The sequence below is a fragment of the Myripristis murdjan genome, chromosome 10 (assembly GCF_902150065.1).
Source record: "Myripristis murdjan chromosome 10, fMyrMur1.1, whole genome shotgun sequence".
NCBI classification, from domain to species: Eukaryota; Metazoa; Chordata; class Actinopteri; order Holocentriformes; family Holocentridae; genus Myripristis; species Myripristis murdjan.
This window is the reverse complement of record NC_043989.1, coordinates 27351701-27372801: the sequence shown is the minus strand read 5'-3', so window position 1 is coordinate 27372801 and position 21101 is coordinate 27351701. Positions and strand designations below refer to the sequence as shown.

At 41.8% G+C, this 21101-nt stretch overlaps 2 protein-coding genes across 4 annotated transcripts; both read left to right on the top strand.

The window, feature by feature from the left end:
* The first annotated feature begins 10197 nt into the window (after positions 1-10197).
* Positions 10198-13498, top strand: ndufs8b (NADH:ubiquinone oxidoreductase core subunit S8b). Its single transcript, XM_030061764.1, is given in 9 exon segments — positions 10198-10314; positions 10862-10922; positions 11613-11678; positions 11781-11870; positions 11981-12153; positions 12742-12826; positions 12829-12869; positions 13236-13337; positions 13340-13498. Coding segments are annotated over 8 exon segments (636 nt in total). The 5' UTR covers positions 10198-10314; positions 10862-10873; the 3' UTR covers positions 13370-13498.
* Positions 13499-14859: 1361 nt separating this feature from the next.
* On the top strand, positions 14860-19019 carry ran (RAN, member RAS oncogene family). Of its 3 annotated transcripts, none has more exons than XM_030062398.1 (7): positions 14860-14952; positions 15935-16000; positions 16164-16248; positions 17267-17392; positions 17667-17854; positions 18000-18170; positions 18618-19019. In XM_030062398.1, exons 2-7 carry the CDS (start codon positions 15965-15967, stop codon positions 18660-18662), a joined length of 651 nt encoding a protein of 216 aa, XP_029918258.1. In that variant the 5' UTR covers positions 14860-14952; positions 15935-15964; the 3' UTR covers positions 18663-19019. The 3 variants fall into 3 exon arrangements, with proteins under 3 accessions (XP_029918258.1, XP_029918259.1, XP_029918260.1); XM_030062399.1 differs by having other exon boundaries at positions 14863-14952; positions 15938-16000; XM_030062400.1 differs by lacking the exon at positions 14860-14952 and adding an exon at positions 14969-15044.
* The last annotated feature ends 2082 nt before the right edge of the window (positions 19020-21101 follow it).

Below are 21101 nucleotides of genomic sequence, written 5' to 3'. Positions count from 1 at the left end.
TGGGAACTGGACGACTTCCGGACGCGGAAATCGCCAGAAGATGTGCTGATGCGATACCCGGCCGTGGCTTGTGTCAGCTCGGGATTACCCAGATCAGTCTGGTCTGTCACGGCGTCTGTTGTGTGACGTTCATCCTCTTGAGCTGGTCGAGGAACATCAGATATAACACTTTGATCCGGAGAAGATATGAAGACCTCATCTTCTTTCACTTTTTCTTCCACATGTTCTGTTTCTTCCTCCTCCACAGGAGCGATGGGGAGCTGACTCTTTGGTTCCTCAGAGGTAACTGTTTGTACTGAAGCTGTTTCCCCATCAGGCTCAGCGGTGGAGTCCAGCTTTGCTGGTTGCGTTGAAGTCTGCGTGTTCTCTGGAGTTGTTACGAAATCTGTTTTCTCCAGGTGTGTCTCTGTTTCTGTTGGCAAGGCCTCGTCCTGTGTTTGGTTGCAGATATTTGTGTCTACGTCCGCCTCTGCCTCTGTGCACACGGCTACAGCTATTTCCTCCCTTGGCTGTGTAGGTTCTGGTGCTACAATCTCACGTTCTTCCTCAGATTCACCTAACACCTCGTCTGATTCTAATGCTGAATTTGCAACTTGTATTTCTGAATTGGTCTCTGTGCACTCGGTTAAATTTGTCGTTGATTTCATAGCTGTGTGAACCGCTAAGTCAGTTTGTTCTTCTTGGGAAATACATTTAGCTGAAGACACAGTTTCATCCTCTGTCTCTTCTACAGATAATCCATCTTTGGACAAATCGGTGTCTTGTTCTTCCTCTGGCTGTGTATCAGTCTCAGGTTCCTTCAATGTCCCTGTGCCAAACTCTACCTTTTCCTGAGTCTCTGCAGGCAAACTGGTTCCTATCACTAATTGTAAATCAGTCTCAGGTTCCGCCTGTGTTAACTCCACCTCTTGTGTGTCTGCAGCTACGTTTTCCTCTGGCTCTGTCTGGGTCAGGGACTGTGCTTTCATTTCTGTTTCTGCAGACAGATCAGTGCTTTGATCTCTTACTTGTAACGCATCTACTTGTGAGTCTTTGTCTGACTCTTTTATTTCATCGTGCTCTTGTTGCGTCTTTGTCTCCGTCACAGGATCTGGATTGACGACAGGTAGCTCTTCGACATCTATATCTACCTGTGGGCTCAGACTTGTCTCAGTGCTTATCTGTAGCTCACTCTCCGTCCTGATTTCTATGACTGTGTCCACATTTATCCGGGGCACAATTTCAATTTCTGTCCCCTCTTGTTTGATGTCAGGTTGTGTCACTGGTTCCTCACTTATGCCTACAACTGCTTGTATCTCTGGATCCGTGTGTGTCTCTGTCTCTGTGTCTGTGTTGGTATCAGTATTCGCATCTCTCTTTATCACAGTCTCTATTTCCTCTGTGGCAATCACGTGTTCACTGTCTGCTACCTGCTTTACAGTCTCTTCCTCCACTGAGTCTGTGTTTGCATTTTCCTGGTTGTCCCTGTTGTGACTCTGCTGTTCCAGGATTTGGGATTGGTTGTTACAGTCCATCTCTTCTCCCTGTTTGGCGTGAAAGGTATCCTCAGTGTGCTGGAAATCATTTTCATCACACTGGGCTGTAGCTGGACCTTGGTTTGGTTCTGCCTTGGCAGTTCTGTCTTCGTCCTCTGAGTTATCTGTTTGTTGTGATGGCACTGTGGCCTGATCGTGACTTTCCTCTACTTCAGCTTTCGTTGGTTCTGCCTGTTCAGTCTGCTGTTCTACTTGATGTTCTTTCTCTTCTCGGTGTTGTGTGGGTTCGTTGTGCTTTTCGGACAGCTCCTCAGGTTCTTTTAGAGGTTCTATCTGTTCACTTTGTCCCGTCAGTTTTGTGTGGCTCGGTTCTTTGTGTTCCTCCCAAACTCTGTCCTCCTCCTCCTCTACACACTGCACTCTCTTGAAATTTTCATCCGCCCAGCTTTCCCATCCCTCGTCATTCGCTCCCATTGAAAGGTTCCTCGCAACTCGACCACCGCCTTCCCATTCACCCTTGTTGGCCTTTCCCCCTTTCCTCCACCTCTTGCGGAGGAAAGAAGGGGAGAGGGAGAGAGTGGAGGCTGAGCGAACGAGAGGGACGGTCAGGTTCCCTTTCTCCCTCTCTCTTTTGTCCTGTTGTTCTTCCCTCGCCAGAGCCCTTGCCCACACCATCTGGTATCCATGGCAGCGACCTCTGGGATCAAAGGTGGATGAAGGTCGGTCTTTCCTCCACTTCTCCAACTCCTTTTCTGTCTGTTTCTCCAGATCTTTTCCTGACAGCGGCACTGAGCATACCTTGGATGATTTTGAAAGAGAAAAAAGGGAAAATACTAATGTTGCGATTATTTTATATTGCAATTTTAATAATTTCATTCATTATATGTTGTGCAACTAAACTATAATAGCAACTGTTCAATGGGACATAACATCAGTAGCATAAGTACATTTGTTAAAGGTTGATCCCCAATGAATGAGGTGCCACACATCCTGATCTACAAAGAATGTATTCTAGTAAGGCACCACTCCACAAAGTTCTGTATTAATATGTGCTTTTTTGTTCCTTAAAGCTTAGAGAAGGAAATAATATTCATTATTCGGGTGTAGTGTAACTATATTTTTAGTAGCCTTGCATTTGTGTAACTCAAATTGAATCTAAATAGTGTCATTGCTTTTTTGTTGTTGTGAAGTGTGGTTAACCATCAGCTACAAACTACAAGCGAAAAGGAAGTCACATGTTATAAAGGCCCTTTCATGTGTAAGTTTTCATGCAACACGGTGTCAACAATCCCTCTACTTTTTTGTGTGAAGAATCCAAATTCTGAATGTTTGATTTGGTTTAGGTCCAGATTGTAGCCCGGACAAGCATCTGCATGAAAATATTGGAGAGGAGGACAGTACACTCAAAAGGAATTTCACATTCTGCTTAATAATTGATGACCTCAGTTAAAATGATTTGGTTTGTGTTCATGTCCAACTGTAGTTTCTGGCAGCCAGCGGTCTGTCTGAGTGTGACCATTATAAATACAGAGAGCATTTAATGCCCCGTATTTCAAATTAAACACATTCTTTCAGGCATTGTTATATAGCATTGCCTTGAGAAACTTTTTCTGTGTAACTCAGTACATGTCTTTGAGGATAGCTTTGCTCTTGTTCAGCTTCTTGCAGTGAGAAGTGACAGGTGGCTTGTGAACTGGACGTCCTCAGCACTGTCACATTTTTGGTTCTTACTTCCGCTATGAAGGCATCGTCTTCCTGTTGCACATGGTCTTTCACTCCCCGCAGCCTCTCCAGAGTCTCCATCTGGCCCTGGCACTCCTGCCTCTGCTCGGACCGGCCCAGCACCAGACGCACCAGCACCACCGCCACCTGGTACAGCACTCGCACCCCTGGACGGGACAGGACGGACGGGTAACAGCAAGGAAATGCTTATACACAGCAGAAAGGATGGAAATAGGTAATGGGAGCAAACATGGGAAATGGAGGTGATTATTACCTGGTTTGGTCCATTTTGAGATTAAGTTGCCCCACTGAAACTATTATTGTTTAAAAAAAAAAAAAAAAAAAAAAAAAGGCCCTCATAACAACAACAGTGAATATGTCTATTTGTAAATTTTTAGACGAGACATGTTTAAGTGCTTAAAGTACAACAGTCTTGGTATCTTCTCTGCAAAACATACTTTCTTCCATAACTTTCTTTACTACTTACATTTTAGATATGGTCACCAAATTTGACATCCTGCTTCTTAACAGAAAAAAAAAAAAAACAAAAAAACGAAACAACAAAACCCTGAAGATTAAGTTTTTTTTTTCTATACTTGTCATGCATGCAGTATCATAAACAACTATTTTACAAATCCCATTGTAAATGACACAGTATCTAGTTATTCATAAGAGTGAAACAGGAAAATACACTTTGACCTCATTGACAGAGAGAAGGTGTTCTTAAATATATGCAAATTTGCATTTTTAAAATAAAATATTAGCCAATTGAAATATGTAATGAATACTGCATTTGTGTCCAATTCAACATAAAATGAAATATGTTTTTTTTAAATTCACATGCAGTGTCTGGAATTAAATTCATTATCTTAACATTTTACACCCAACAGAAATTTCCTCCTATTTTATAGAGAGTGAAAACATAGAAATTTGGATTATTGTGTAACCAAACACTATCACATTCACTGATTCAATAACCACTTTCATGAGAGATGTTTGGGCTGTTATTGCTGTTTATTTGTTAAGGGCAGGATGGCTCTCATCCTAAGTGGAGGATGTACCGTAGCAGAAGAAGAGGTCCCAGACTCGGAGCAGCGTGTTGAAGGGCAGATGGCGTGTGAACAGACACATCAGCCAGTCGGTGGCGAACATGAGTGGCTCCACGCTGTGGCGCTGCAGGTGTTTGTGGGCGGCCGGACACGTCCTCTTCAAAACCCAGGTCAGCATGGCGGCATCAAACAGGACTCCCTCCTACACAACACAACACTGCAAGCTCTGACAATCCAGCATAAAAGATATCCACTGTGTTCCTAGTTTCTATCGCTAGGTGATGTAGTGTAATTTAAATTTAAAATAAATTTTCTTTCATTTGCATATTTTATTGCATACTTAAAAGGTTTCTAAAGACATTTTTGTCACCTATCTCCACAGTTTTTATGCTATGAAGACGTTATATATGTCAGACCATTAGGCATTCTTTGTAGATTTACGCTATTACCTTTGTAACACCTTATGCTTTTTGTATCTGTCTGTCTGTCTGTCTAATGTTGAATAAGATTACTTTGACTACCATTATCTTTGTAGGTCAGCCACAGGGTACAGCAGAAATTCCATTCAAATGTCTAAATGCTCAGTATGACATGTTGATCAAATGTCTGCACTCTCTTACTGGTGACATGTATGGTTTGTTAGTTATGAAATACATGGAAGTCAGTGAAGCCCCATCCACTCCCATTGTATTTGTAAGTCAGCAAATATGCACAGTAGATGTGGCAAAAGACTTTGTAGGTAATGTACTCTAACACAGTCCTCAATTCTCCTGCCTTACACTGCATGTATCTTTGTAGGACCTCGTGAGGAGGTTTTGAAGAATATAGCTATATGTAGGAACATGTTCTCACCAGCAGAGGGCTGTAGTATCCAGGCAGGTACTGCTCACTGATCTGCACCAGGCACCAGAAAGCCTCCTGGCAGGGTTACACAAGGCAACGGGACACATAAAACATGTCAGCATGTCAGTATCAAATAACACCGCAGCTCACAGTCATTTTTGGATAACTGTCAGTATAAATTCAAAGTCAACAGCTCTCTTGCCCAAACAAGGTAGGAAATAGCTTTGGCCTCACGTGGGCTACAGATAATTATCCAGTATCTTAACAGCATAAAACAACAAACATATGTAGGTCGTCTTAGGTTGCTGGAGGCTCTGCAGATGCATCTTTTGCAAAGACAGAGCTACTTTGTTTAGTAGGTTAATTACTTATGGGATAAGAGATTTCCCTCTGACACTGGCCACTGTGCCTAATGAGCTTCCACTTTCAGTCCCTCTGACATTATTTATATATAAATTATATTTAGAACATGGAGCATTCTAACTCCCCTTAGATATCTGTATTAATGATTTTTTTTTTTTTTCAAATTGTGGTGTTGATCGCTACCTCAGCAGGCATGTTCATGAGCAGCACGGCAGCCACAGGCCCCTGCGCCTGGCAGTAACCCTCCTCTGGCTGGTACTGAGTGTAGGCCTTCAACACCCGGAACAAACCGCGCTGCCTACACACACACACACACACACACACACACACACACACCCACACACCACAGTAACAATACACACAGATTACAAGTTAATAGAGACAGTAATCATTAGAGATGGGGAAAAAATTTGTTCAGTTATAAATTGCGCTTTTTTTTTTTTTTTTTTTTTTTTTACATTGCTGTGCCGACCGTGAGTTGATAAATACTGTTTTAATTTTATTAAAGGTAGAAAAAAAACATTGCTGCTTAGAATGCAACAGATGGCTTTGTGACCTGCTCAAACAGACATTTACTTGCTGGTCTCTTGCATAGCATCATGGAAATCAAGCCTATCATCACAGGAATTAAAGACTGAAAGAAAAAAAACAGATTCATGCTGCAACTCCACTCTTTAAATCAAACATCTGGAAGATCTTTGGTTTTAATCGTTGAGAAAGTAAAGATTAGTTTGGCATGAGCACTGCTGTATGCAAACTATGCAAACAGAAAAGTCAAGTAGTGTGGTAATATGAGCGATGTGTGAGCCCACATTAACCATATCAGGTTAAAAGCCTCAGAGAAAAACACCATGTTTGAATCTGACCAGCAAAACAAAACAATCTTTAGGCCTGCATTAAATGTTAAAAGCTCAAAGTAAATTTGACTGACAAAAAGTGATCCAAAATCACACAATATTGAACAACTGAATCGCAATACTAACAGAATCGCAATACATATCAAATTGCCACCCAGATATGATGAATTGTATAACGATTTCCATCCCTAGAACTCATTGTAAGTTTACATGCACACCAATTTTCCACTATTATTCCAACTATAACAATATTTATAATATGATACACGTAAGGTAAACAGCTTCTCCTGTTTGGATATTTCAAATTAGGCCTTTTAACGAGTGTAGCATTTTCCGATTAAGACATTATTTGTGTTTTAGGAGCATTCCCAGGTATGCAGTGAATCTGGACTGTGCATCTCAACTGGAGTTTTTAAACGCAGTTTGCGACACAGCCTCTTGGTATTTTACAGTCAGCTCTGTGTTGTAAACAAACCAACTAGCCAACAGTTGGCAAGGCTGAGGTAGAGATGCACTCACAAAAGAAAACCCCACATTTCTTTTAAGATTTTTTGGGCATTTCTGGTTTATTTTACAGCCACAAAGGCGAGAGACAGGAAAGGCAGGAGAGAGAGGGGATGACATGCAGCAAAAGGCCTGGGCACGATAAGTGGTACACACTCTCACCAAGTGAGATTCCAGGACGCTCTACAAAAATGCTTCTGGTTGGAAGAGAAACACACCTACTTTTAAACATTATGAAAGACTTGGATATGTGCAAATATTGCAACACCTTTTCAATATGAACCAAAGAGGCTGTGGAGGCTGTGTTCGTATTAATTTTCATTAGCTCTGTAATCACCTCAGTAGAATTATTGTCTTTTTTCAGAATCCAGGCCAAATTCGTAATATTTTGTGCACATAAACGTAGTCACTGTTACTCACTTTCTGAAATACAGGATTATTCTGTTGCTGTTTGTTTGTCAGTAGAAAAGAGTAGAAGCAGAAATGTAGCATACCCGTGTCCGTCCCGGGACAGGAACATCTCGTGGAAAGGAAACTGCCGGTCCAGGTCTCGCTCGATAACATCCACCCAGCTCTGCAGAGCCGGCTGTGAATCCAGAGACTGGCACACAGACACAGAAGGTACTATAACTCTGTCATTAAGAGAGGGGGTCGAGGTGCAGTCCTTCTACCGACGAGGCCTTGACATGAAGCCTGGGCTGGTTAAATGTCATCTCCTTTGCCTTTCTGTCACTTTTTTACAACATCCAGTGTTACCCAGCTGTAGCATGGTGATATTTAATAACAGAAAAAATGCCTCAGCTACTCCTCCTCTACATCTGTATTCGTATCAGGCCTGCTTCTGTTTTCCTTTTCCCTGTGTCTGGTTATCTGTGTTACCTGGTAGAGGTCTTTGTTGTGTTTCGTCCTGTTGGTCGCTCCACACAGCAGTGGCCAGCACTTTGCTCTGAGCGAGGCCGGGATGCCCTTCTGACACTGTATTTTGACCTGTGGGACATGAGCGAGTGAAGGGAGACACAGTCAGTCCAAATGACTACAGTGATATTCCATATGTGACTGTATGTTACCACTGTTGCCATTATGGAAGCTCATCACCTGTCTTGGCATTACAATACATTTAATATTTTTCAGTGTCTTCACCAGGACTGACCTTGCTGCTCTTCTTCATCAAGATGCGATCCCACTGGCTGATGATGTTGATCCACTTGGCCTCCCTTTGTCTGACCAGCTCAGGGGGTGGGCCCACACTCCTGACACAGAATGAGGTACAAAGAAACAGGAGAGTATTTCAAACAGAAAATCCATAGCCGTACTTATTGCACGTGTCTGACCCATGGGCTATAATGTGGCTCTGAATGCAGGCATTTAAATGGAATTGACTAGGTCAGCGCACAAAGCTGCATGCACTTTTGTGTGTTATCATCACAGACTGAACAAGGCTGCACCCCAAAACGAGACAGGAAACAGGAAAACCACACGATGGTGGCGCTCATGTCTCTATAGCAACGGGCCAGGATGTTATCAATAAAGAGGGTGAAGGTGTCGGGGAGCTGTTGCAATTTTTTTGTCTGGTCATATCCTGATTTTACACTGCTTCATCTGCAGATGATGAAGAAACTTGATGCTATTTATTTTTGTATTGTGCGTATGTATGCATTTTTAGAACACCTTGGTCCTTCTATTTTGCCTCCCTGAAGACTGAGCTGAATAATCTCACCTTTAACCTCAGGGTCCATCTGTCTACCTACCATTTTAACTGCAAAAATTAAACTGCTGTAAAGAAAAGAGTTTGGAAACTGCCAGAAAACCAGCACAATTTCCTTTGTTTATGTCAGCGCCACAGTGCCAAGTAGAAACCTGACTACTCACCCAGCTGTGGTCCATTGGTCAAATGAAGCCGAACCGATCTGTCTCAGTGGCCGCTCCGAGCCAGAACTATCCTCTTCACTGAGGTTCGTCTGGGCCGATCGATGTATTCGACTCTTACGTTTGGAGGAGAAATGACAATATTGTCTCATAATTCAACATGGACTGTGCACCCTGCTCCATCATCATGTTAATGTGAAGCCTATGTGGGCAGTTTGTCAGAGGAGTCCTCATTTACGCCTCTGCCCATATATTAATATTTTGGACATGTTAACCTTCTTACATCAAACTAACAGTGCTGCTCAGAGTGGCATGTTTGTTTATTAGTAGTACCTTAGTATGCACCTTGATGTAATGGGATATGCTCAGTCACAGTTTTAACACTACACCATATTGTACCAAAAGCTTCACCAAAAAGCAATAAAAGTTTGTTTCTCACCCCTTATAGACTTGCTCTTTGGTTTTTAGCAGAAGTGTAAAACTAGTTGACTTCCTCTCCTCCAACCACGAGCATAACCGCACCCATCGAGCAAGCCTGTTCCATCTGCTAAATGACTTCAGTTTAACTTCAGATACCTTTTAAATGTCCCTCACTTTGATCCCTCGGTTTGGCCTCGTGAAGAAGTGAAGTTTTAGCTCCTCAGTGATGGGAGAAGTAGACAGAAAGGTCATCTCTCGCTCTTTCTGTCTCCGCTGCTCTCATCTCTGCTTCCTCCCTCTGTTCGTTTCTCTCTCCCTCCCTCTGTTGTTCTTTCTCAGTTTCTGCCTCTGTCTTCATCTCTGTCTGTCATTCTTTCTCAGTCTGTCACCCGCCCTGCTCGCCCTCTCAGATGTATGTACTCCCACCTAAGCACAACTATGGGCTGTTGTAGCAGTGAATTAGACCATTTTTGGAATATTTCCTCATGATACATACATGTTAATGAGCATTACTTAGACTGAGTCAAATGAGCAGTGAGGGAAAATGTTTGCATATGCCATACTGGGTATGACACAGGCCATCCAAAAAGGCTTCCTCTTGTTTCCTCATCCATCTGCTGCCTTCAGGTGCTGTGGGAAAGACTGCAATCACATATATAGATAGTGGGCAAAAGAATGGTTCCTACTGGTGGTAAAAATAGTTGGCTGAAGTTGAGGTACGCTATTTTGATACCCAAATATCACAAACTGATATGTTTAGACGATAGAGAGCATGAAAAGTGGTTTGGCATTACATCGTCAGGCAGATTTGTTTATATTTTTTTCGGCAGTTTGAAAATAATTACCATATATTCCTATATTTATGCTTGTGAAACATTAGATGCTTCATATGTTGAATTAAAAACATAATGTGCATTTTCCTCCTCACCTTTCTGTAGTAGTAGTTTTAAACTTTATGCTATTTGATAAATGACACACAACGACCACAAAAACTAATGTTCATGTGTCCATTCAATTAATTAATTGATTGATCCATTAATTTGTTTCCAAGCAAACAAACTCGAATAAGCACCAAGAGTACTACTTACGACTTCCGCACAGAAGTAGGATCTTCCGAGGAGCACGTGAACGCAGCATAAATACGCACAAAGCAATTGCGCAGCTCCGAGTGCCTGTTGCGTCTGCTGCCTGTCGCTGGTCAAAGTTGTGAAAGAGGTATGTGCAGTGAATGATGATGACAAATGCTGTCTTCTTGTGATTATATTGTGTGATTAATTTTGACTTCATATTGCTGTCTGTCTGACTTTAGTCCATCATGACTGCGATTTTGGTGAACGCTGTAGTTATGTAGGATGTGCTACTTCAGGTTACAGTGTGTCCACACTAGGCAGGGAGTTAATTAAAACTGCTGTCGTTAATGAGAAAATCACCAAATGTATGTACTTTTGGTAGGCCAGTGTAACTCTATGGTTCAACAAGTTTGTGAATGCCGCTGAGGAGCGCACATTTTTCTAAGGGGCTCGTGTTTGTCGGGAAGGCTGACGTAAATCCAGGGATTTGGAGCGGCAGATTACATGATGCTGGTGCTCAATCAGCTGGCAGTCTCCCTCCCTCCCTCCTTCCTCTCCTTTGTTTCAGAGAAGAGCTTCCTCTGGTCACATGGTGGCAGCAGTGGAGGTTTTCCTCAGTCACTGTGACATTTCAGTTTTTTTTTTTTCAATTTAATGTGGATGATAGTGCAGCTCCACCTCTGTTTCTCCAGTTTGCTGCTGAGATGTCTACTGCTCTGAGTCTGCGCCTCCTCAACTCCTACTCAAGGCCAGGTACTGAAGCAGTTTCTGAAACATTAATTACAATATATATACACAGATATACATACCATGGTGTCTGTAGGTCCTTCATTTTTTTTTAATGTCAGAAATTCATTAAATATTCTTAAATTTGAATTTACACTGTGTTAATTTCCACATAAACATGCCATCTGATTTCTTTTATCCATCCTTTGTTTTTCTCCATAATCGTCAAGCTTTTCTGCATGAAATTCAACATTTCGGATGTTACAAAACTGTAAATCTACTACTGAACCTAATACTCTCTTAATATTGATATTGCTGCAGTTAATAGACTAAGAAAATGCCTGTTGCAGATTACTCACGTTAGTTTTACTCTACTATATATACTACATTTACATGCACATAAAAAACCTAATTATAGACTTTAACATCTGTAGAGAGAAATCCACAAATATCTTTGGATTTACTTTGGACTTTGGTTAAAAAAAAAATCCTGATCTTATTTATTTCTGTTAGAATCATGTAGTCAATAACCAAAATATACCAACCAAACATATTCCTACCTGAAACTAACCTCGGCACAAGACCAAATATATTGTACTTACCTTTGCACTTACCTGAAATGGTTATTTAAATAAGGATGAGATGATATTTCCCAAAAAATGAATAATAAATTGTTTATGATCCCAACTGAAGTGTCCCCTTTTCATGCATCTCCAGGTGTATTTGGGGTCAATCCCGGCCTTGTGCGTCCATTCAGTGTCAGTGTGCAGAGGGAGGCCTACAGTAAGTCATTCTCAAAACAAAAGCTGCTCCTGTGTGTGAGTTTCAGTGAGCGGCCACTGAAATTATCTGACCATGCCCCCCCCTCCACTCTTGTATTTGCAGAATATGTAAATGCCCAGGAGCTGCCGACCGATCTGAGGTCCATCACTGACAGGGCTGCCACAACTCTCCTGTGGACTGAGCTCTTTAGAGGTCAAAACACACACACACATACACACACCATGATTTGCAGATAAACAGTCTATGTAATGGCAAATGGTTAAATATCTTTGACTCTCTGTAAACCGCTCGTGCATGTAAAGGTTTGGCGATGACCATGAGTTACCTGTTCCGCGAGCCTGCCACCATCAACTACCCGTTTGAGAAGGGCCCTCTCTCCCCCCGCTTCCGTGGAGAGCATGCCCTGCGCCGCTACCCCAATGGAGAGGAGCGCTGCATCGCCTGCAAGCTGTGTGAGGCCATCTGCCCCGCCCAGGTGAACACATGAACACATAAACACGCATACACACGTTCAAGTCTGTGCACAAGTCACTATATACCTACATCCTATATCCTGTGCCAAATGAATACTTGAATTATATATACTTGACACCTTATGTACTTTACTGTCAGCACTCTGCATAATTAAATTCTACACACCACTGAGTGCATGCATGTTGCATTCCCTCCTATTTAGCTGAATATTGGCTGACTGCTGGTAGTATTGTGACACTTGAATTGCCACTCTTGTTTACTCTGGACGTGACCTCACTGACCTACTGTTGCACTATGCTGTCCTGTGTTGTCTTGTTGCACTTTTTTGTTTCTGTGTATTGTCTGTGCTTCTTGTGTGAATTCTAATGATAGTTAAGTTAAACTGAGTAATGCATGAAGCCCATTGCATGTCTCTGTTTGCACCAGTGTGCGACTGTTACATTTCGATGTGGCCCCAGGTCATGTCATGTCTGCGTATGTCAACAGGGCCGCACCTCTGGAGTTGTCCATTCGTAATTGCATGTTTGTAGTAGCAGTGGCTGACTTCACCTCTGTTCTGTGTCTTCTTTCCATCTCGTGTCGTGCTCAGGCCATCACCATCGAGGCTGAGACTCGCGCTGACGGCAGCAGGAGAACTACGCGCTATGACATTGATATGACCAAGTGCATCTACTGTGCTTCTGCCAGGAAGCCTGCCCTGTTGATGCCATTGTGGAGGTAAACTGAATAGCCATAACTGTAGATTGGAATTAAACAGGGTGGGGTAAAGCTGTATTTCCCGTTTAATTTTTTCTGTACTTTACAAAGACAAAGGGGATGTATTTCATATTTTCTGTTGGAGGAATACATATACTTTTTGGCTAATAATCTTTCGGTTAAATGAATCAGTTCCTTGTGAGCTTGTAGGGTTTCAGTGGCTTACTTAAGGACACTTCAGCAGGGTGAATGCTTGCCACTACAGGGCTTTAGGTCAGGTCTTCCTATTGAAGGACAACACTGCAATCATCAAAGGCTTAGGGCTCCACAATAGATAATTTGAACTGTGAGTTTTGTTTTCTTTATCACTCTCCATCCCTTCCTAAGGGTCCAAACTTTGAGTTCTCCACCGAGACCCACGAGGAGCTGCTGTACAACAAAGAGAAACTGCTCAACAACGGAGATCGATGGGAAGCTGAGATTAGCAGCCAACATACAGGCTGGACTACTTGTACAGATAGACTGGCTGTTGGATTGTAAACTGTCTGCCAAGACAACATGTCCTATTAGCACATTATATATGTGTGATTCTACTATGCAGCAAAGAGATTCATGTAGTTTTTACAGATGTTCCAGTGAGTCTCAAATGAGCAGTGCAGTACACATACAGCTACAGCCACTGACCCTGTCAGGAACCTATAAAACACGCACAATATATAAATGCACATACTATCCTTGACTTTATGGCACTTTATTGATTTTGATATTATATTCTGCATTTTGGCCATATCGCCAATCTGCAGCTTGTGAAGAATAATGTCTGATGCAATCTGAAAGCATGTAAGTGATTTAAATAATAGGGCACTTTGAAAGAGCATAATGTGTTATGTTTAACTATTAAAAATCTTCATGTTACCACGTGGTGTGTGTGTGTGTGTGTGTGTGTGTGTGTTTATTTTATTTATTTATTTATTTAATTAAACTGGCTTGGAATCTACACTCAGTGTCTACTTCATCAGCTCCACCTGTACAGTCTAATGCAGTTCAGTGCAACAGCTCTGCCATAAATTCTACCTTTTAAGAAAGTTTATAATGATCAGTTTTTGTTGACACTGTGGAGAATGTATACATTTAATTCCATGTTTATTACTGACATTGTAGTTTGCAGAGGTCTTGTACTGGACTACATTATACCGAGAGGTGTTTCTAAGTTTTTGTCCTCCCTATTTATATACATGAGAGGGGGCAGAATAGTAGAAACAGCTCTCAGTAAAATGCAGTCCAGTTCAACAGCAGCACTAACTATGAGCTCAATGCCAGAGAACAGAATGAACATCTCTATTATTGTGACAAAAAGAAAACCTGTGCATTATAGGCATCATAAAAGGAAACTATGGCACAACAGTTGGATTGGATTAGATTTTACAGCTTGACCTAATAAAGTGGCCTCTGAGTGTATAATTCACCAAAGTATTCATTCTCTTGATATACTAAGAAAAAACATATCGTTGCCAATCACCAATCATGCTTCACTCAAAATTAATACACTTCCTTGATTTATGTAGTATGACTGATGACTTTAAGTTGGGTTGTGCCGAGAAGTGAGGCTATGTATAAAAACGATAAAATATGACAAGTCATAATTTCAGTTTGAGATTATCTACGTCATTCTGACGAGCCTCTTCAAGATGCAACGTCATGCTGACTAGTGACAATATGCAGCATCTGAAAAGGGACTATGCAGATATCTTGAATCATGGAGAAATAAATCTTGAATCCGAATTATGACCAGTTACAATTAAACTGCAGATATCTGAAAATGGAATTACCAATATCTACAGCTGAATTGTTAATAGGCGATATGGCAAAGAGTTTGATGTTATTAATCAAAATAGTGCACACTTCAGAGTTTTGATGAAATATATTTCAGATGTGTTATGGTAATCAGGGTCAGTCCTTTAGTGCCACAGCCGGTGACTGCACTAAAATGCGTATTTTACCGCTAAGATGGTCACGTGATAAGGGCGGAAACTGACTCATAGTCCACGCTGAATCTCCCGCGAACGCAGCCATTTACTTCTTTCCCTCTTCGCAGCAACACCGGGTGAGTCTAAACATTTTCCCTCACAACGTGCCATCCTAAATTCAAAATAGGTGCGGATCGGGGAAGTAGACTACAACGCCACAAACTTCGGGGTATATTTTAGAAGCTCTTTTGTTTCATGTTGCGTTGTAAGTCTCACCGCGTGTTTAAGTTATCAGAACAGATTTATCCATTGGTTTCTTGCTAACTCACAGCTAGCCTGTTAGCTTCGTGAAAAGAATGGCTTCCATGTTGTACAAGCTAACGGGTTAGCAACTCACGGTGTAGCTCTCACTGATTTCTTGGCATTGTTCTTTTGAGCCGTTCTTGTTTCTACCTTTTACAGTCCGATGGCGGTTGGGATCAATTCGACTACGCGAAAGCATTTTGTAGTGTCCCGAAAGTTTTATTTTTGTTCAAACCCTCGACCAACCGCAACATGGAACACTAGATGCTTTCCACTCCGATTGTTCCAGACGAACAAGAAAAAAGTGCGGGTCGCGCGATCGTAATGGCGCACTCAAACTACTAGCATTTAGCTAACGGTAGCTAGCTAGCAAACCTTCCGCGTCAAGATACAGCTTAACAAGTGAGCTTCCCATGTTGTTTTCTCACTATTTCGGGCTCGACGTTGCTGTCATGGCGATTCGGTGTATGTTGTGGAGTGAGAATCTACAGTTGGGATTCCGCTTTGCATCATGTCCGACTGCGTTCACCGTTAACGTTAGCTTGGGGAGAAATTGCTAGAATTGGTTAACGGCTAATTTGGTTAGCTGCTTAGCTGTAACGTTGCCGCCCAGAGGCGACAGGAGCACGCTGGCTCAGAAATCAACTTTGATGCATCATTACTTTAACTTTGTTCCCAATTTTGGCTCGGATAGTTCCTAGGGCACTCTATAATGATTAATAATACTAGTTAACTTACTCTATATGATAGCTTGTTATCGTGCTGAAGTGATAATGGAAAACTAACTTCACTATCCCGCCTTGTTTTGTCTCAAAGTAGACTACCGAGACCACGACAGATTCGACAATGGCAGAAACCGATCAAGTTATAGTCCAGTTCAAGGTAAGTGCTGCCTGTGGTTAGTAGTTCTTGGGCTAAATGTGTGTGAGGTGTGTGTATGTGGGGAAAGGCGCTTGGCAGTTGTCGACTTGGCTAAGCTAACAGCAACTTTGTGCAGAACCAGTAGCAGCCAGTTCAGACTGTACCCTCTCCTCTGCGCTCACAGCTTGTGTTGGTGGGAGATGGCGGAACAGGAAAGACAACGTTTGTGAAGAGGCACTTGACGGGAGAGTTTGAGAAGAAATATGTTGGTAAGTATTTTTTTTATATACTGTAGTAAATCAGGCCCCACTACTGCGTTGCTGCCAACGAGGAATTAGAGGCTCGCAGCTGCCATCCATCAACTTTTTTTGGATGAGGGGGGGGCTTAGTCATCAGCTTTTTGCCATCCTGTTGTATGGAGCAGGCTGGCAGAGGTGGGGAAAATGTACCTTCATCAGCACATAAACTAACACTTAGCCACAGTAAATTGACGGTCCTTAACATTGACATGGAATAGGTGTTTGACATGTACTGATCAACTGCTAAATGAAACATTTTGTGATAAATACAGCTGATGTTATTCATAGAAAGGCCTTACTGGTCTCAACATATCACTGGAATTTGGGCAACATTGCAACTTCACTTTCCTCCATACACTAATATTGCAGAAAATGATACTACTTTCCATGAAACTCAAATTTCTGTCAGCCGAATTAGATGCACAGTTGTAAATGCCATTAACTATCTTATACTTAAATCTAATGCAGTGTTTCCTCTATAATTTAGAGGTGGTGGCACTACCACAGCAAGGATGTTAAAACAGAAACACTGAATCAAAGAATATTGTAATTGTGTCTTAGATCTAATTATCTCAAATTTTAAACTGTTAAAATGTTTTGGAAGTAAAGATTATAATTTAAAAATATTTTCAGTATTAGAACCTCAACTTGAATCATAACTTTAGGCCAAATCAGCAACAGATATGGGACAGTTCTGTCTCAAGAGCACCACAGCTGCACAAAATGTTGAGGAACCACTGAAATAACAGTGTGAAGTGCACCCCAAAAAGGATGTTAATATAAGCATGTCTAAAATTGTAATTCCAGTTGATAAACTTTAGGTTGTTTATATACTGACCAAATATTCCTCATCACATTTCATCCCCTTGATTTTTCTCAATCTCCACCGCTTTTTTTCCCCATCTCCCTCACTTTCCTCCATAATGCATGATTCAATCTCTCTTTTCCATGTTTTGCTCATTGATTCTTTTTCTTTGTCTGAATCCAGCCACTCTTGGAGTGGAGGTGCATCCACTGGTCTTCCACACCAACAGAGGACCCATCAGATACAATGTGTGGGACACAGCTGGACAGGAGAAGTTTGGAGGACTGAGAGATGGCTACTACATTCAAGGTACACTTCACCATCCATAGCAGACTATTGGCAACTGGTGCAGACACAGTGCTTAGCTGTTACAATAAACGGATTAATACTGAGTCAGTGGAGCACACACAGCCGGGGATGCCTGATGAGTGCAGGCATTTTATAGGGTTTAATGATCCTGGCCACATTTTGACTTTTGGTTTAACAGTAGTTGATCTTTGGGATCTATTTTAATACTCAATTTTTCTTTGTCTCTGTCTCCTCCCTGAACCCGTTTCCTTTTCTCACACCACCACCCCAACAGCTCAGTGTGCTATCATCATGTTCGACGTCACTTCCCGAGTCACCTACAAGAACGTGCCTAACTGGCATCGTGACCTCGTCCGTGTCTGCGAGAACATTCCCATTGTCCTTTGCGGCAACAAGGTGGACATCAAAGACAGGAAAGTCAAAGCCAAGAGCATTGTGTTTCACCGCAAGAAGAACCTGCAGGTAATATTTGGTAATCAGTATGCAAGTGTGCATTAACATCAAAGCATTTCAGCAAAGACCAACACTTTTAATGAGTTACACTGAGTTTGAGCTCAGCTTCTCTGATGCATTTTTTAATAGCAATGTCTTGCTTTTACGTCCACAGTACTATGACATTTCCGCCAAGAGTAACTACAACTTTGAGAAGCCCTTCCTGTGGCTAGCAAGGAAGCTAATTGGCGACCCCAACCTGGAGTTTGTGGAGATGCCTGCCCTTGCTCCCCCAGAGATCCAGATGGACCCATCTCTTGCTGCGCAGTACGAGGAAGACCTCAAAGTGAGTATAACGTCCTGCAATGTCTGTTTTGTTCAAGAGCAGGGGTGTCCAATCATGTGCCATGGAGGGCCAAGAGGCTGCAGGTTTTCATTCCAACCAAGACCTCCACCAGGTGATTTCACTGATTAGTTCCTCCTTTCTGATACAAGGTGAGGTGATCAGTGAAGTCACCTGGTGGAGGTCTTGGTTGCAATGAAAACCTGCAGCCTCTTGGCCCTCCATGGCACATTATTGGACACTCCTGTTCAAGAGACTAAATACAAAGTATAAATAAGCCTTTCTTTGTTCAATTTGTATATTCATTGAGGGATGGGCATTTCAGGCAAAAATGCAGTTGGATAATCATGGGGAACTATTAAAGTTAAACTGGGAATGGAAAGCATGATTTGCCACAAAACGCTGTCGATTCTGCTCTAATACTTGGCCACCTGTCTTTCTGCTGTCCAGGTTGCATCACAAACAGCGCTCCCAGATGAAGACGATGACCTCTAACCTGTTACCTAATTGTACCCTCTCCCCTCCGCCGTGGACAGGAAGTTGTTGGAGTTTCGCCCCCCCCTACCCCCCTCCCTTTACTGTAAAATCCTGTTGCAGATTTATTGTTATTTTTGAACTTTTTTTGTTTGTGTTCTAAAATCTAAGGAAAAAAACTTGGTGGAGAAAAAAAGTTGTGGCTCTGATTTCACTGTATAAGACACACACCCACCCTAGTGTTGTTGTTGGCATGGCGACGTGCTACTCTTCATCATTGAGCACCCTCCACTGCATTTACCCAGCCCAAATGCTGTTGTAAGGTGTACTTGAAGCACTAAGGGGAATAAACTTTGAATAAAAACATTCTCAATATAACATGGCCTTGTTTTGGATTAATTTCCTTGCATTGTAGAAATACAGGATGTGTGAGTAGCTCTTCAACAGCAGTACTTAAAATGTGTCATCTGATGCTTTTTTTAATACTGTACCTGGTAGTTAATTAAAATGACTATGATCCACACTTGGGAAACAAGTCTTTATTTTATGAGAACATGATGTACTAACACAGCCGTAGCAGACTTTAGTGATCAGCATTGTGTTGAATTACAAACAGCTGTGGAAACTATCTGCTGTGTACAGTAGTGTGTAGCAGTATGTGCCTATTATGTAAAGCTGTTATAATTGAAACATTTATTCATGTTAATCATAGTAGTTGGATGTACTACATATCCTACAGATAACTTGAAATCTGATGCGAAATATCTCCAAGTCTTCAACTGTGGCCTGCTGCCTCATTCAACCACCAGCCACGAGGTGTCAGTGTTGCATCGTTTTAAACGTCATGCAGAGCACTGTAGGTAAAATTACATAATCATGAGTCTATTCACTGTGGAGAGTGACGTGACTGTTACAACACACCAGGTTAAATCATGTTGCTCTAGTTTTGCCTCAAAACGTAATTGTGGAGATTTTCTGTCTATAATGGTGGAATATAGGCTGCGCTTCCAACATACTCAACATCACTTTATTATGTTTTTCTAGGCACGGTTATATGTACTATCCTGTTCATTTTTTTTTTTTTTTTTTTTACCCCAATGTTGAAAGTGTGTTCTTGCAAGGTCCCTATTATCTGTGCTGATCTTTGCAACATTGAAAATGAGGGGCTTAAACCCTCCATGCTCTCTCAGCTTTTGCCAAAGTTCATGATGATGATTATCTCGGTGTTCAGTGTTTTGTCTGTGCGCAGGAAAAAAAATGCCCCAACCGAACTGAGCGTGAGTGAGAGCGACAGGGATGAAACAGCTGTTTTCTTTGCTGCCTGGCTGGGATGCAGTAAACACAGCGGCGGCCAGCTCCGCCCGCTCACGGGCCGTAATGAAGCGCTTCCTTATCGGCTTAACGAAGAGGGAGGGCGGATGAGCAGGAGCATGATCTCTCTCTCTCTCTCTCTCTCTCTCTCTCTCTCTCTCTCTCTCTCTCTCTCTCTCTCTCTCTCTCTCTCTGTTCCATTCAAAGCGGGTTTATTGGCATGGGAAACACGTTTACATTGCCGCAGCAAGTGTGACATAAAACAGCAAAAAGTGCACATTGAACAGTGCAATTGCTGTTATAATTATGTATACAGATTAGTAAAAAAAAGAAAGAAAGAAAAATATAAACAAATGTAGACTTGCAATTTAAGATATTTGTTCTGTAAGTATGTAGAGTAAGAATGCCTTTGTACAGAGACCAGTACAAATGGTCAGTGCAGGAATACACAGGAGAGCAGCCCCCCACCCTCTCTGTGCAGATAAATGTTTAACTGTAGCTGATCGATCTGTGTATTTAAACAACACATTCACAGTGAATTTGTTGACTCCTGGTCAACAAAGATGAAAGAAAACTACAAATGCAACAGCATAACCTAGCTTTCATATCTCCATGCTGCTGCCACTATATTATGTTTATATTAGGGATGTAGTGGAGGACAAACTCACATGAACTCTGTTTGACCATCTAAGCTTCCTGTTTATTACAACTTTATGACGCCAATTCGAGGCACATGCCAAATGTGTTTGTGTTTGTGTTTTTTTTTTTTTTTTTTTTTTTAGCGTATGAAGGCCATAAGGGTCTACATATTAGTCAGTAACTCTGATTAATATGCTGGTTATGGTACCTCTTATTATAAATAATAATAATTATAAAGAACAGTTTACCCACAGATCCTCAGTTCTGATTGGCTGAGTCGTCACGTGCAGTAGTAGCACACCGGTAACGCGTGGAGGTTAATTGGATGTATTAATGCGCAACTGAAATTCACCAGTACCCTTATCTGCCAACTGTGAACGTGTTTAACGACTGTTCACAATCGTGTGTAAAGAATGGCATTAAACTAGTGTCATCATTTCATCACCATGTCATTATAGACTGAAAATTAAATATTTTTCTGTTACCCGCCGTGTTGTAAATGGAAAAGCA